This window comes from Gordionus sp. m RMFG-2023, chromosome 4, assembly GCF_954871325.1.
Source record: "Gordionus sp. m RMFG-2023 chromosome 4, tfGorSpeb1-WG-v2, whole genome shotgun sequence".
Taxonomy (NCBI): domain Eukaryota; kingdom Metazoa; phylum Nematomorpha; class Gordioida; order Chordodea; family Parachordodidae; genus Gordionus; species Gordionus sp. m RMFG-2023.
In genome coordinates, this window is record NC_088778.1 from 9,143,877 (window position 1) to 9,156,374 (window position 12,498).

The 12,498-nt window shown below is 29.6% G+C and overlaps 2 protein-coding genes across 2 annotated transcripts in view; one reads left to right on the forward strand and one right to left on the reverse strand.

The window, feature by feature from the left end:
- The first annotated feature begins 9,106 nt into the window (after positions 1 to 9,106).
- LOC135928597 (uncharacterized) lies at positions 9,107 to 9,541 on the forward strand. Its single transcript, XM_065465053.1, has 2 exons — positions 9,107 to 9,306; positions 9,349 to 9,541. The coding sequence occupies exons 1-2, from the start codon at positions 9,107 to 9,109 to the stop codon at positions 9,539 to 9,541; spliced, it is 393 nt and encodes a 130-aa protein (XP_065321125.1).
- A 1,059-nt stretch (positions 9,542 to 10,600) lies between these two features.
- The window catches only part of LOC135927881 (nicastrin-like), a 28,520-nt gene continuing 26,622 nt past the window's right edge, over positions 10,601 to 12,498 (reverse strand). The window contains exons 13-14 of the mRNA XM_065464117.1: positions 11,614 to 11,825; positions 10,601 to 11,450 (exon numbers count right to left, since the gene is read on the reverse strand). Coding sequence (XP_065320189.1) covers positions 11,303 to 11,450; positions 11,614 to 11,825 — 360 coding nt within the window. The 3' untranslated portion in view covers positions 10,601 to 11,302. The remainder of the gene's footprint in view (positions 11,451 to 11,613; positions 11,826 to 12,498) is intronic.

Consider the following 12,498-nt stretch of genomic DNA (forward strand, 5'->3'; position numbering starts at 1 on the left):
TTGATAAAATTGTTGTGTAATAAAATAATTTATTAATACATTTCAATGAAAAAAAATCGACAGTCATATTAAATCTAATAATGTATCAACTTCAGATGGAATATGTGTTTCAGGTGATTCTGATATTTCACCAAGGGCATAGAAAATAGGAGATCCAAAAAATACTGAAACAGTTTGATGTCGAAGGCTCCATTTATCGTGCAGTATTTTTGTGGTTTCTTTTTCCTACAGCACAAGAAGTCTCAGAAATTTATATTCAGCAAATGCTGAATATGTATCTGAAAAATTCATATATTTTAGAAATTTTGTCATATTTATTAATAGAAATACAGTAAATATAATTTTTTTTCCGCTTGATAAATTTCTTATATGCATTAGTTTTTACAGTTTAAAAAACGTAAGAATAAACTTTAAATTTTTACGTGATAAAATATTAATACAAGAAATAAATATTTTAACTTTTGCTAATATTAGAATAGAACACTTTGCAATTCACAATTCATGAAGCCTTTCTATATTTTTTCAAAAATTCTTGCTACGGGGGTGGGGGATTTCTCTCCCTCCCTCTGGCTACGCGCCTGCTAGTGATATGTGAAAGTATATAAATATATTAGACATTTTAAATAATATTATATCGTAAAAGAAATTATGAAATTAAATGATATGTTTATTAATTTATAAATATGAGTTTTTTAAATATTAAATTATTTATTTATAAATTAGGTTTTATTATGTAAAATTATTAATTTATAAATTAGGTTTTATTATGTAAAATTATTAATTTATAAATATTTATTTAATACTAGGGCATTTTTTAAAATAATTGTTAAATATTAGTATAACATAATTTAATGTTTAAGTATGACAAAAGGAAAAATACAAGATCATTTTTTTGTTTCCCATATCTGGTAAAAAAAAATTCCCCTTTTCATTGTAATAGGATTTTAAAACATTTTAAATATTAATCCTCATCCTACCCCTCAGGTGATATATCAGGACATTTTAGGATTACTTTAGTTGATCGAATTGAAATTGTTTTATGAGGCGCTTTTGGCGATGTTTTATGTATGATGTTTCTCTTTTCAAATTAACAGGTTGCTTAAATGAATTAGGGGAATAGAATATCCGTGGAGTTTATTAAAGCATGTATATTGAACGCAAACAAGTTTAAATCGTTTTTACGCCAAGATTTCGATAAATATTTAAAAGGCCAAAACTATTATGAAAAATAACTGCTTAAAAATATGGAAAACAAAAATATTATTTGTAATTGTAAGTTATATGTATAGAATTCGATTTTAATTATTTAATGTTTATAATACAAGGGAAAAAAAAATTACTGCATCAAATACATCTTTAAAATTCAAAAGCTTTATTTAAAATACATAAAAAAAATATGTCCCCTTTTCCACTAATCAGGATCTAGTAAACCCCTACACAATAGTGTTGTCATCGACAGATATACATATAATACCGATTTCTCTAATAAGATATTTTTGTTGCATGCGCCTAATGTTATTTTGTTTTATTTAGATTTCGATTGAATGTAATGCTATCTAGACTGTCGATTATAGATTAACATTAAAAAGTTACATAAATTATATGACATTTAAAGATATTCAAACGAGATATGAAAAGCATTTGGAAGAAATGTCTGAATCGTCAAATGTAATCAAAAAAATGCGGAAAAAATTTTAAAATCTTATTGACTTAAATTATGGGGTATAAGTTTATTTATTAAATAAATAAGATTTTAATTTTTGGGGAGATATAAAATAAGGATCGTGATCTTTTTTACGATTAATGATGCTCCTTTAAAAATGATTTTTACACAAAAATGAAAATCAATGTAGAATATCTTGAATAAAGCTATAAATTATATTCTTGATCTAAATTTACTGATAAATATTATTCTTATAAATGTAATAAAAAATATTTTTAATAATACAAGCATTGAAACAATAATAGAAATAATAAAGAACGAAATGAACAACTTTAGCTGCTATTTCATTAATGTTAAAAATTTTAATAAACAAATTACTACTGAATCAAAAATATGAAGTGTTACTTGAGGAAAATAAAAGTGCAAAAAAAATAGGAAGGAATAAATCATAACAATGAAAATAACATGGATTAAATTAAGATAGTTAATTTTAAAAATAAAAGGGAATGAAATTGAAATTTATGGAAGTGCTTGAATAGAGAAATAAAATAAATTTAAAGGTGAATAGAGTAAATCTAGAAGATTAAGTGAATCATATATATATATTATGAATTAAATAAATTTTTAGGATTAGATTAATAGCATAAACAAAATTAAATCGCGAATAGAATAAATCCAGGGGACAAGGTTAGTGACAAAAATGAAAAAAATAAATGATAAAGAGCTATAAAGGAAAGAAAAGAAAGAAAGAAATCGTGCAGTCACTATTTATAACATAGGGATAGCTTAACAGATCAAAAGTCAATAAATTAAAAAGCGTTAGAATGATAAAAATTAAAAGATAAACAAGATACATTTAGATAAAAGAAATGGAAAAATTGTGAAGATAAACCTAAAAATAACGCCTCATTCAAATGAGACAAGAATTTATTTAATTAGTAACATCAATTTTGGAAAGATAAAAGAATAAAAATGTGTCCACAAATTTATATAAGAGGATCCGAAGGTTTAAGGGAGCAATTAATAAAAATAGGGAACAAGATAAAAAATAAGAATAAGATTGTGAATAAAAGGATCTGATTTGATTTATAAAACATTAAAAGGAGAATTTGTACATAATTGCCAATTAATTTAAAATTACACGAATGGGACTACATTTAAGAAATTTAAATCAAAACTACTATTTAAGTTGCGATAGAGTAATAATCGATAAATACCCCACCCCATCAATCTCAATGGCAATCTTGCATCAAGAGCATAATTCCCTCCCCATTCCAGAGTAGTAAACTGAAAAAAATTATTAAAATTAAACCATATTATCATGATAAATTGGAATTCAATTGATCACTAGAAAGAGACTCTAAAATAAGTCAGACTTGATATAAAATTTAAATAAGGAACAGGATTTAGTAAACCAAGATGAAAAGGTTTAGTAATAAATAATAGGATTCCATTAAGATTCAAAAAGAGAAGAAATAATAATAATAAAAATGTAAATTATGAAAAAAGCATAGGTATAAAAAAAATAAAGGATCAGATTTAGATGCAAATTCCTTATCATGATTAAAAATTGGGGGAAATCAAAGTTAAATCCAAAATCCTGTGGTATAGTCAAACATTATATTATTGTAAATAAGATCGCGTAATAAGGAAGGTAAAACAAGGATAAATAATTAATAAATACAAATGAAAACTAGGTTATTTAGATTTGACAAAAGAGTGTGAAAAATAGAAACGAAATAATATGTTCTAATACAACATAAACTAAAAGTGTTTTATTATTATAGAGATCTGCAAAACTAGATCTGGCCAGTCCGAAGGTCTGGTCAGAGATAATTTCTAAAAAAATATAACAGGCCTGGAAATTCGTACATAATAAACTTTCGAGCCCGATTGAGCATTTTGTACATAAAATATTAAGCAGAAACTCGGAGATCTCTGATTTTTCGTAATTTATTTAAGCCAGCCTAGCATTAAAATTTAGACACATTTTTTTTGAATTTCAAGTTGATATTTTGATTTATACCATTTAAAAATAAATAACATTACTATTTTCATATTTTAGGAGACAAAAATACTAAATCTATATAAAATAGTAAATTCACAATAAAGCAAACTCTAAATACCTATATCAAATACTTCATAAAACCTTTGTTATAAAATTAGATAGCCGTAGAGGGGATAAATAAGAGCCTTAATTAATTGAGAAACAATGAGATATAGATATAAAAATGTGATGGCCGAAAAATTCGTATAAAAAAATTTAAGTGGTCAGGGCGGATTTAAAACTTTAATGGACTGTGCCTTTTTATAAAATTTTTACGGGCGGGGCTAAATATTAAAAAATTATAACGGCCCAGGCCTGGCAAAAAAAATTATATTTTATAATATTTTTAAATATGCTCACCATATCTAATTTAAAGCCTTTATCATCTATATCACTTATTTCTCATAATATAATATATCACAAGCAATTTCTTTAACGACGGATGCTTATAGAACTCTTTTGAAAATTTATATTTATTACAATATTGAAGATGAAAAGCACTTCGAATTAATGTACAAGAATTCGTGCTTATTTTTATAGTGGGCTTATCCAAAAAAATTTAAATGATAAATTGGGAATTTAATAGGACTTTCCGTTTAAATACAAAATATCCCCAAAAGCTGTCCAAGAGATTGTTTGAAACTCTATGTTATTAACAGGGCGTATTCTTCTCTTTATTATAATAAGGACTCTTATTGACGTGAAACGGTTAATTAGTTTAGGCAAGGTACCCTTAGTAAGCATTTCCTTATATTTTAATTTTTATTGATACTATCTTATTTTGCAAAACATCTTAAAAATAGGTTTCCTTTTTTATTTTAGATATTATGGAATAAAATATGGGATGTACACCCCTCATATTCCCAAGTCGAGTGAGTAGACAGTTGTCTAATTCAATTTTTATCATATATAAATTACTATAATTATCATTATTTTTATAAATATTGTTTAGGGTTAGGGATCAGTTTTGTTAAGATGTTTAGGCCGGTCACACATAGAGCACTGTAAAGTAATTTCCTAGCGGCCCGAACCCTAATTTTAAATTTTTTGTGTTCGAGCTTGACCCAAGCACAATAATAAAAATTGGAATTTTAGTTTAACTAAAATAATATCTAAGGATACATTATTTTTAAATTTGGAAACATTCTAAAAACAATTTTATAAATATAAAAATCTGAAGCTATTTAAATTGAATAGATCTTAGATAAAACAAAAATATCTTAACTGTTACAAGCCAGACCAGAGTCCGAGCACCCTGTGTATGACTCTAGACAGATAGAACAACTGTAATGGTATTCTAACAAAGTGACTATAATATATTTAACAAAAATTACATTTTATAGTATTTGAAAATAGTAACGGTCAAACATACTTTTAAATTGACCAAATTTGACCATTGATCGACTTGCCAACCTGATCAGATTATTCATTAATCTTTATATTATAAGTCAATAATTAAATTTAACATATTCCCAAAAAGATCATCATATATTTTATCGGTGATGTTAATATAAATTTTTAAGTGTCGAAAAATATCTAAAATAAATTTTGTAGCAAAATTATTCGTTAAAATTAAAAGCTATAATTATATATTAATTTTATAACAGAATCACACTATTTAATTTTATAATCACTGGGACAATGTAATTTATTTCCAATTATTTTTTCAATTAACCCTAAAAGAATTTTTTTTTAAATGATGCCTTATTTTACCTAATATATATTTTCTTTAAAGTTAGAAAAAAGTGAATATCAAAAAAATAAGTTTTTTTTATAAACAATAAACCGCAATGACAAGAAAATAAGGTTAATTGCCAACGTGAAGGTCATATAACCTATTTTAAATCCAAAATCTCAAGGTTAGGACTTGGACAAATGCTTGGGCTCTAATATAATCAGGGGTCAGCGCGACCCATACCGGCGTTGGAAAGTTTTAAAAAGGTTTTTCAACCCTGCCAGTAAAATAATTTTGTAAAGGTTATCCGGCCTTAAAAAAAATTGGGAAATTTCGGCGAGTAAACATATATTGTATATGTTTACAGGCCAGAAAGCTGACTTCTAATATCAAAATATATATCTTTTACACAGCTAATAATAATTTACAAAGTTGCTTACATAATTGAGATTATGAAAATCAGCCATAACATCATTTGTATTAAATATGAAAGAGAGATTGGCGAGTTGAATAGATATTCTAGAAAAGCATGGATTAAATGTTAAAAAAACAGAGTATATGATAGGTGTCCACTTTACAAAAAATATCAGAATCGAAAGAAAAATTATATAAACCAAGAATGGCTAAATTAAAAGGGAAAATATAGTTCAATCAACCATCCTATACAGTTTGGAAACATGGTCAAGAAAATGATCACATGAGAGAAGCATGCAGGTAATGGATAAGAATGCTGAGATGATATCTGAGGTATCAAAAAATGATATGATATGAAATATAAAAATACTGAAAATTTAAGGATAGTACCATTAAGACAAAGATCATGTTGAACAGACTTATGTGGAATGTGCATACGATGAGAAGGCCTAAAAACAATATAGGAAACAAGGGTAAAAGTCTAGAAGTGATGGGTAAACGAAAGAGAGAAAACAAAACTTCAATAGGCCCATAAATTTAAAGCTAATATCACCAACTAAAAAATTGAATAAAATGGATTGTATTAATAATATAAAATGGAAAGTGACATTGAAGGAACTTAACACAGAAAAGGTAAAAGCTAGAAATAAAAAAAATATATTAAATTAAATATGTACAAACCATATAGCCATTATTTAATTTATTGCAAATATATAATAAATCATGTGCAACTCTATATATTTTTGAATTTTTTTTACTCCAAACAATTTTTATCATATGCTACTACCTCGCAAATGAATCTTCATTAATAAAAAAAAAGATAAATATTTTTGAAAAGAGGGCAACGATGAAAATTGATTATTTTATAAATATAGTATAAAACCATAATAACACATCCTTTCTCATAAATTTTATTAATGGGCCCGATATCTGCCCGCTTATCTAATAATAATAAAAAATTCCGCGGTGCTTCCAAATGTTACCTCTTATAGGCGGTATTGGCGTTTCAAAACTGACCAGCGTCCACGTAGCAAGGTGGCATAACTGGTTTATTTCAACGGAAAGATTTTAGAAAAAATACGTTAAGAGGATTTGCAATACAGCTCAACTATATGTTAAGTTAAAAATATATTCAAATTATAAAGTAAATGCCATACGTCTTTTGGCGGCTAATGGAGGTCTAAAAGGTTCCCTGTGATCTGGGTCTAGAATAGGATCACCGTCTCCTCGACGGGGTGTAAAAACCACTTAAAGAGGTTGATGTCAGGAAGGGCATCCGATTATAAAAACCTTGCTATAAAATTTCCCTGTGGTTACAACAAAGCATGGCGGGGTACAGCCCAAAGTACCCCGTGGGCCTCCTCATCCGTCTACGACAAAAAGAAGGATGGGAAACCTGGTGGAACCACAATTCATGAAAATAAAACTTAAGACGGCCATAAACGACCTGATAATAAGTGGAGAAACCAGTCTACGGGGGATCGAGTTAGGGTCGCGACATGGAATGTAGGGAGTATGACGGGAAGAGCGGGAGAAGTAGTCGATGTATTGCACAGAAGGCATATAGATGTGTGTTGAATACAGCACACTAGATGGAAAGGAAATGACCAGAATGATTGCCAAGACTAGCGAAAAATATAAATTCTTTTGGCAAGGAAGTAATGATGGTAAGGCTGGAGTTGGGGTATTGGTTGTTGAGAAATTGGTAGACAAAGTAGTCAAAGTGAAAAGGCGATAACTAGATAATGGTTATCAAGATGATTTTTGGTAGAAAGCTATATAATATTATCTCAGCATATGTTCCTCAGGTTGGACGAAGTGAGAGAAAGATATATTTTGGGACAGTCTATTGGGGGTAACATCGAGACTGGCAAATGAAAAGGGGATTATCCTGGCTGGTGATCTGAATGGACATATGGAAGCGAGTAGTGAGGGTTATGATGGAGTATATGGAGGGTTCAGTTACGGCATGAAAAATTTGGAAGGAGAGAGGATTTTAGATTTTAATGATGCTATGGAAATGATTGTCTGTAATACAATGTTTAAAAAAGAATCCGAGAAGGGCCTGAAAAAGTACACGATTGGGAATTGAACCAGAAGTGGCTCATTTTATTAAGGAGATGTGATCAATGAATTGTATAGTAAAAAAATGTAAAGTGATACCGGGAGAGAATGTATAAATCAGCATTGACTAGTTGTAGGAGATCTCTCTTAAAGGTGCCAGGGTCACTAAAAGAAAGTTTGTGCCAAGGATGAAGGTATGGAAATTGAAGGAGAGTGCTAGACGTCAATTCAATATGACATTGGCGATTAGTGAGGCGGAGGTGGCGCAAGCATCTGGGGCAAATGACAAGTGGGAAGCTATGAAGAAATCCTGGGTGATGATAATTGAGGAGGTATGTGGATGGACAAAAGGGCCGCCTAGACATAAGGAGTCTTGGTGGTGGAACCTGGATGTAGCGAAAGCTGTGGATGAGAAACGGAGGTGTTTCAAAGTATGGTATAATAGCAAAGAAAATAGTGATAACGATACTTACAAGATGGCTAAAAGAAATGCTAAGAAATTAATAGCGAAGGCTCAAGAAGAAAAAAGACACGAGTTCGCTAAAGAAATGGAAGGCGCTGATGGAATTGGAAATATGGTTCGAATGGCAAAGCAGATGTCAAAAAAGAGGGAGGATGTGATAGGTGTAAAGTGTTTGAAAAATATGGAAGGAAAAACTGTAATTGATAATAGTGGTATTAAGAACACCTGGAAGATTTACATGAAAGGCTTTTGAATGAAGAAAATGAATGGGATAATAATGTTAGTTGTGCAAAGGTAGAAGGTTCAGGGTGTAAATTTGACAAGGACGAGATAAAGAGAGCAGTGAAAAAGATAAAAAGAGGGAAGGCATCGGGTTTAACGATGGTGGTATCAGAGATGTTTAACGGTTCTGATGATTTAGGGATTGAATAGTTAATGAATTTAGCCAATCAAATTGTAATAGAAGGAATATTCCCGAGGACTGGCGAAGAAGTATAATTAATACAATATACAAGGTGAAAGGTGATCCTTTAGATTGCGGGCCTTACAGAGCTATTAAACTCTTGGAACATGCAATGAAAGTATTTGAGAGAGTGTTAGAGAAGCGGATAAGGGAACAAATTAAAATTGATGAAATGCAGTTTGGTTTTACATCGGGAAAAGGACAGATTTTGTGGTGAAACAAATGCAGGAGAAGTATCTTGCGAAGGAAAAGAAACTCTATTATGCGTTTGTTCATTTGGAGAAAGCATTTGATAGGGTGCCGCGTGAGGTTACTAGATGGGCCTTGAGAAAATCAGGTGTGGACAATGGTTGGTTATAGCAGTGATGGCAGCACAAACAGCAGTACGGACGGATTATGGTGATAGTGACAGCTTTGAGGTGAAGGTAGGACTTTATCAAGGATCCGTGCTGTGTCCATTATTATTTACCTTAGTAATGGATGTGGTGGCTAAAGAAATGCGTGAAGGATTTCCCTGGTAGCTATTATATGCAGGTAACCTTGTATTAATGGCAAACAGTGAGGAAGAATTGAGGGATAAAATTAGTAAATGGAAGATGACTATGGAAGCAAAGGGCCTAAAAATGAATGGATCAAAGACAAAGGTGATGATTGATGGGGAAAATCTAAAGATGGAGGAATCCGGTAAGGGGCCTTGTGGTGTATGTGGGAAAGGAGTTGCTAAAAATTCTATCAAATGCACCAGGTGCTAGAAATGGGTACATAATAGATGTAGCGGGAAAAAAGGAAGTTTAATGTTAGGAAGTATGACCTTTATTTGTAGAACATGCATTAAATAGATACATAATAATGATAACCTAAAAAATGGTGGTCTGGATATTAGCAATGAGTTAACCCTAGAAAAAGTGGATAAATTTTGTTATTTAGGTGATATGCTAAACGCAGATGCTGGTGTAGATTCTGCCGTTGTTGCAAGGACCAGACAAGCTTGGAAGAAGTTCAGAGAGATGTCGTCTATTCTTACAAATAAAAGTCTCTCTGAAGTTAAAGGGGAAAGTTTATGTAAACTGTGTGAGGAGTTGTATAGTTTATGGCGGCGAAACATAGGCAATGAACGACTCACGAAGCCAAATTAGAAAAAATAGAGATGAGGTGATTAGATGGATGTGTGGGGTATCTCTGAGAGAGAGAGAAACTAGCAAGGAATTGCGAGCAAGATTGGGTATAGAAATGATTGGAATGGTAATGCGACGAAATAGACTAAGATGGTTTGTGCATGTGGAACGTATGACAAAAGCTGACTGAGAATGATGGAAGTTGGAGGATCAAGACCTAGAAGAAGACCCAAGATGACGTGGACAAATGTGATAGCGGCGGATATGAGAAGCATGAATCTTACAAATATTGATGCTCAGGACCGTCAAAAATGGGAAAAAAAAATTAGAGGGAAAACTGGCCTACTCGAGTAAACCTAGAAATCGCCATAAAACGGAGAAGAAGAATAAAGTAAATGCCACCTAAATGGTTATTTAAATAAAAAAACTATTTAATTAAGCGCAATAATTCTCCCCAGAGAGAATACTAAATCATGTAGAGATATGCACTAAAAAGCACCCACAAGTAAAGAAGTAGCAAATGGAATATAATCACCACGTCTTAATTCAATTTGACAATCCAACGGTGCTGTTTTTCCGGGGAATTATTTTCCGCTTACTTATAAAAATCTGAACCTTTATGACTTTAAGTTCTGGTTCTAATTCATTCTTTTGATATTATGGTATTAAAAAGATTCTCGATTTATCATAATTTATTTAGGGTGAATGTGAGATAAATTAAAAAAAAATATTTTAATCAAAATAATAAGTTACATTTACATTGATACAAAAATATCCATATAAAAATAAGATACAATTTTATAAAATCAACAAGTTTAATCATTAAAAGTATTTTCAAATAATTTCGTTCTTAGCGCCGATTAATTATAAGAATCGCATTTTTTAAAGTTCTATCCGATTCTTAGATTCCAATCTGTTCGTTCCATTATTTTAAGCACTACTCGATAAATCGTTTAAATTAATTTTTCGTTGCTAAGTTTTTAAGCGTGGTGTTATAGTTATTTTTCATGTAATCCGAAAACAAAAATTCATATTTAAAAAATTAAATAAATAAGATCATGAATTATATTTGATAAAATCAGTTGTAAAAAAGTTCATATAAATATTCGTAAATTAGTTATTCATATATTATCATTTTTCATTTAGAGAAGTATAGGATAGGAAGTATTTTTTTTAATCACAATTTCATTATTTTATAATTATACCGAATCTGTAAACATCATTATAATCTATCAAATTTATTAAAAAAACCAGGAATATTTGATCAAGGTTTCGAAGATAATTCACAGACCTCCAGTCAAAATATCTAAATTAAAATTAATAAAATAACGAAACGGATATTAGATATTCTTGTGAATATATCCTCAATTCATTTAGATTTCATATTAATATCCAGAACTAATAATTCAATTGTGTTGGTTCCGGAATCGGGTTAGAATTGTTGGAGGCATCTGATTCTCTTTCCCTCGAATCAGCTGGCGTAGTAAATAACGTATCGGCATACCTCGTGAAAAAGAGACTGAAAACTAGTGCTAAACCAGTAAAGCTTTATATAACGAATCAACAAATTAATAAATCGAATTGGTTAATTTTATCCCCCCACCCCCTCCACCAATAAACTTTTTTATATAAATAAAGGAAGATCTATTTTTTAGCTTAATAAAGCATCGTATAATTTTCAGATTGCGTTTATAATAAAGTAATTTAACCTTAAACCGACGGCTAGAATAGCGTAATCTAAACGCCTGTTGGGTCTGAAATAAAGGCGTAAAGAAGCGGGACCACTCCATGTGCTTTCCACCCAAGGGGAAGATAGGGCAGATTTATGGGACCAGGTCAAGGTTGCCGCGCAAGCGGGGTATTGTTTGTTAGAGACATCATGGAGCCCGATATATGAAGGGAACCAGATATAAGAATAAATCTGTGAATTATAAGTGTAATTTTATAAGTTTTTATTGTTTGTAAGGTTTAGCTGTATTTTTTTTAAGATTAAATCTCAATGCTGAACATTAGTTTTCGGCTAAAAGAAATTCGGCTCAAATGAAGAGATTTATTAACAATATTTGTGGTATAGAATTTTATGAGTTGTTTAAGATATAATTGAATATTCAATTAAAAGTTTTAAAAAATGATGATAAATAAGTGGATAAGTCCTAATTTCTAAAAGAATTTTTGATTGAAAATTTTCTTTAAAAAAGTAATTAGAAACGATGAATTAAAAATAATTTTTTTTAGTGTAAAATAAAAAAAGTATAAAAGATATAGAAATTTATAGTATTTTATCTCGAATGATATTTCATGAGATAAATGAGATACCTATAAAAAAAATAATTAATAAATAATTTACATTGATAATCATTTTAAAATGTGAATCATAATTATAAATTTTATTTATTTAAATAACAAGTATACATTCACAAAATATTAATAGACTCACGCTTCAAAATAAAATAGTGAGGCCATTTTATAAATTTAACTAAGAAAACCCCTCAAAATACTTACCAGCTAGGAAGAAATTTTAAAAAATAATTATACATATATTAAGGTTCTAAGAAAAAGTTTTAAAGCTAAATTTTTCACTGAACAAAATGAAT

Coding starts and splice junctions, on each gene's coding strand:
- LOC135928597 (XM_065465053.1), top strand. CDS start 9,107: ATGGGCCTTGAGAAAATCAGGTGTGGACAATGGTTGGTTATAGCAGTG. Junction 9,307..9,348: donor ATGCGTGAAGGATTTCCCTG/GTAGCTATTATA, acceptor AATGGCAAACAG/TGAGGAAGAATTGAGGGATA.